The 5,058-nt window shown below is 35.5% G+C and overlaps 1 protein-coding gene across 1 annotated transcript; it reads right to left on the bottom strand.

Annotated features, from left to right (window-relative positions):
• Positions 1–1,609: 1,609 nt before the first annotated feature.
• Positions 1,610–2,002, bottom strand: LOC127137898 (uncharacterized). Its single transcript, XM_051064305.1, has one exon. It carries the CDS (start codon positions 2,000–2,002, stop codon positions 1,610–1,612), a length of 393 nt encoding a protein of 130 aa, XP_050920262.1.
• Between the last annotated feature and the right edge of the window lie 3,056 nt (positions 2,003–5,058).

The raw sequence follows: 5,058 nt of genomic DNA, 5'->3' as shown, positions 1-5,058 counted from the left end.
CATAACATTTTCTTTAGATCCTGATACATTTTGGTAGCTCCAGTATGAATGCTCAAACTGCTCCGATGATTCTCCTCTAAAATCATTTTCTCAAGTTCTGGTATATCAGGAATACAAACTCTGTCCCAAAACTTTAGAATTCCATCTCCATCAATTCAAAAGTCTTTGTCATTACTTTGTCCAACTAATGTTAAGCGATCAACCAATGTCACATCCAATTTCTGCTTCTCTCTAGTCTCATCAAGAAAACTACTAGTTAACTTTAGCATACCCAACATCACACTATCTGGAGTCACCTCACATACTAAACTCAAGTCTCTGAATTTTTCAATCAAATCCAACTCCCTAACCATCAAATTTGACTTGTGCAAAGACTTCCAACTCAAAGCATCTGCTACCACATTGGCTTTACCAAGATGGTAATTCAAACCAAAGTCATAGTCCTTCAAAAACTCTAGCCATCTCCTTTGTCTCATGTTAAGTTCCTTCTAATCGAAGAGATATTTCAAACTCTTATGGTCGCTAAATACTTCAATTCTGGAACCATAAAGATGATGTCTCCAAATCTTAAGAACAAAATACTATTGCAGCTAATTCTAAGTCGTGAGTAGGATAATTCCTTTCATGCACCTTCAACTATCGAGAAGCATAAGCAACCACCTATCCACTCTGCATAAGTACTCCACCTAAACCCATCTTAGATGCATCACAATACACAACAAAAGGTTTAGTTGGATTTGGTAGAATCAAAATTGGTGCAGTTGTCAACTTCTTTTTCAATGCTTGGAAGCTCTCTTTACACTGTAGATCCTATACAAAAGCTTGACTCTTTCGAGTTAACTAAGTTAAAGGCAAGGCCAATTTTGAGAAACCCTCAATAAACCTCTAATAGTAACCAGCTAGTCCAAGGAAACTTCTGATCTCAGTAACTATCTTTGGGGCTTCCCACTGTAACACTGCATCTACCTTCGAAGAATCCACCGCTATACCACCACTGGAAATTACATGCCCAAAAAAATTGACTTCACGCAACCAAAACTCACATTTAGATAACTTAGCATATAATTTCTTCTCTTTTAAAACTTGAAGCACAATACGGAGGTGTTCTGTATGCTCTTTATCTGATTTGGAATAGATAAGTATGTCATCAATGAAAACCACAATGAACTTTTTCAAATACAGTTGAAACTCTGAACGACATTACCGAGTACTCATAATGACCGTACCGAGTTCTAAAATCAGTCTTGGCATTATCTTCATTCTTCACTCTAATCTGATGGTACCCTGATCTCAAGTCTATCTTGCTGAATACACACGCTCCAACCAGTTGGTCCATAAGATCATCAATTCTGGGAATAGGATATTTATTCTTTATAGTAACTTTATTATGCTGATGGTAATCTATACACAATATCATATTTCCATCCTTCTTTTTCACTAATAACACTAGAGCCCCCCAAGGTGACACACTTGGCCTGATAAACTTCTTCTCAAGTAGGTCTTCTAATTTCTTCTTCAACTCACCCAACTCTGCTGGAGACATTATGTACGAAACCATAGATATAGGTCTAGTACTGGGTATTAACTCAATGTTGAATTCAACTTCTCTTTATGGTGGAAGATCAATAATATCGTCTGGAAATACATCTGGAAATTGACACATTACTGGTAGCTCATCAATTATTGCTTTACTCTCTAACTTCAAAGATGCAAACATCGTGAATACTTGGGCTTCATCTTTCATTAGCTCTTCCAATTGATTAGCAGACATGAACTTGGAAACTTCCTCTTCCACATACTCAGGAAATAACACAATCTTGTCATAACAGTTGATATGAATATGGTTGAATTCCAACCAATTCATTCCCAAAATAACATCAAGATGACTTAGCGGTAAGCAAACTAAGTCAACACCAAAGTTCTTACCGTAAATCGTCAAAGGGCATTGCAAACAAACCAAAGAAGCAGTTATCGACTCCTTAGCTGGAATATCAATAACCATATTACCATTCATAGAAGATACCACAAGATTTAATCTTTTCACACAATCAACAAATATAAAAGAATGGGCAACACCAGTGTCAATAATAATGATTAAAGGAACACCATTAATAAAACATGTACCTCGAATGAGATTATCAGTCTTCGATAAAGGAGAATAGCGATTCAAAACGCAGCGGAAATTAAAATTTTCTCCTTTATTGATCCTTAGGAATGGCCATGATCAGTGATAGAAATTGTTACCTCTTGTGGCAATTGAAACCTTTGATGCAGATCTAAGGAGTGATCACGGACATTGAATGATGACAACACTGTAAGACCCCAATTTTGGCCCTAAGATCCCTCATGCAATTTCATCATATGCATTAGCATTGGGATCATACCTTGGCATCCTCCTTACCCCTCTTTCATTGGGTTTGTTTTGGGAGAGATCACCAAGCACCATGTGATTGTATCATACTTGTATATTATCATTTTACTAACCAAAATACCAAAAATATGTCTTTGTATCTGCCTAACTCTTTTGTAGGTAAGGCATGATCTCATTGATCTATTAAGTTCATATCTAGGGTTTGAGACCCTCATGACAAAGATCACAACCATGAATTGATCCAAGAATGGTTATAAGCATCATATATGAGTCCCCATGATTTCTACATGTCATATTGATCAAGTATTCTTCAAGAGTTTGAGGGTGATTTGCCTTGGAAACCCTAGTTTGACTGGGTATCTTGAGTAACTTCTCCAACAAGATATCTCACCAATTAATCAAATTTTTTCAAGGTACACTTTAAAATTCATCATATTATGCATATATGATATACCATGAGCCAAGAAAGTCAAAAGAATTGAAGGTTAGCAAGTTGGTTGATGGTGGTTGGCCAGATGGATTCATCTGATCAAAACCGGGTCTCCCTAGACCCTATCTCACACAATTTTCACCATATGAAAATTATTCCAAGAGAAACGTTATTCTAAATAACATTACTAACAACTTTCATGTTGAGACCTAGAAATATTTTTGCTTGGAAAATCATTTTCTATGTTGAAACATTATAGGTCATTTTGTCTAAACCCTAATTTGAAAGTCAACTTCCCAAGGCCATAATTTGCTCAATTTTTATGATATGAAAGATTTCCAAGTTTTGAAATAAAATTCAAGATGTCTAATTAAATTTTTATGTTTGGAGTGAAAGCAAATTCAACTTTTATGAGCATGTGATATGGAGATACATTATAGGTCATTTTTGACATATACCATTGAACAAGTGATTTTTCCAAAATTCAAAAATGAATAACTCTATCATTCTAAATCCAAATGACATGAAATTGGTGACCATTTTGAAGGTCGTTGAAAGAACTACAACTTTTATGAAGACACTTTACTCATTTGAAGCTAACATAAAAAGTTAAGTAAGGTGGAACATTGAGATATATGGCTTGACACTTAGAATTTTTTTCAACATGTTGAACTTTCCAGACGCCCACCTCAAAATTCACCATTATCCAAGCTCCAAATGAAAAAGTGTTGAACATAAAACTTATTCCCCTTGATCCAAGCTTTCCAAAGAACCCAAGTTCTTGCATTTTGGATGAGGTTTGCTAGGGCTGCACATGGCTTTAACAAAGTTGTATCATTGGAAGAAATCAAATGTACAAACTTCATTTAACATTACCTTGCCATTCAAGCTTAATTCATACTTCAACATGATTGATTTTGAACCTGTACATGCCAATGCACTCGTGCCATTCACATTGCTAAATTTGGACAAAATTTTAAGTGTGTAAATATCACTCCCTCAAGCTATAAATACATGACCTCTGTGCTCATTTCAAACACACATTGCGCGCCAACTTTGCCCCCCAATTCAAACCCTCTCATTCTAAAGGAAAACCTGAGAATTTTCAATTTGAAAATTGAGGTTGAATCTTAACTATTGGAGATTCAAAAACTCCAGGATCCAAAGTCTTGCACCCTTGCTAATCACTTCCTGCAAGCTTCTCAAGTGTGATCAGATCATGTTTGAAGCAAACAACATTAAGTTCTGCACAACATTGAAGGTAATTTTCAGAAAACTTCATCTTTTTGATTCTCAATCAATTCTACTCAATTCTCTTGGATCTTTGGTTGTCTGAAGTCCTACCAATGTAGGCAAGAAGATTGAGTTGCTTAGAGGTCAAATCAAAGCAACTCAGTTGACACACCTTAAAATTCAACTCCTAATATCTTTCTATATATGTGGAGTTAGTTAAAATTGAGGTCAGATTCGTGCTCTAAGCCATTTTTTCTTTCAGATCATGTCCTCCTTTTTCATTTTGGTGATGGTTGAGGGTGGACCTGTCCGGTGAGGTCCACCGGAGAAGAAGATCGGAGTTACAGCTCCGGCGGTGCGTTGGCGCGTCTCCCAGCCATAGGATCCATTCAATTTGTTTTAATCCTGTGCACTCATTGTGATTACCATCCCTGCAGCGCGCTGACTCGTGTGTTTGGTGGAACGCGCGTTTCAGGCCACTTGATCTGCCACCTCAATTAATGAGGGAGATCAAGTGGCTCACGTTTTTTTGATTTTCATTAATTCATATTAATTTTAATATTGATCCAAAAAATATGAGAGTTTCACCAAAAAATTTCAAAACATTTCCTCTTTCATATTTTGAATTAAAACTATTTTATGGATCATTATTAATATTTTTCATGATTTAATTGATTTTGTGATTGTTTTTAATTGTTTAAAAATACTTTGAAGTCTTTAAAAATTCTGAATTTTTTTCTCCAAGGTCCTTTGACCTTGTTTGACCTATGATAAATCTCATGGCCATTTCTTTGGTGTTTTGATGAGGTTTTAGGAATTTGACAGACCATATTTAATTTAAATGTATTATTTTAGTATTTTTAATTTGAATAAATTTCAATTAATTGTGTTGACCTATTGTGATGACTTGTATGAGTTTGACTCTTGTTGTTGGGCCTTGGTCAAGGTTGCTTTGAATTTGTCAAATTAGTATCATTGGATTTAGGGGATTGGTGGAATGTACATTCCATCTCCCAAAATAAAT

This window comes from Lathyrus oleraceus, chromosome 4 (assembly GCF_024323335.1).
Source record: "Lathyrus oleraceus cultivar Zhongwan6 chromosome 4, CAAS_Psat_ZW6_1.0, whole genome shotgun sequence".
NCBI lineage: Eukaryota > Viridiplantae > Streptophyta > Magnoliopsida > Fabales > Fabaceae > Lathyrus > Lathyrus oleraceus.
The sequence above is the reverse complement of the archived record's forward strand: the minus strand, read 5'-3'. Positions and strand labels throughout refer to the sequence as shown.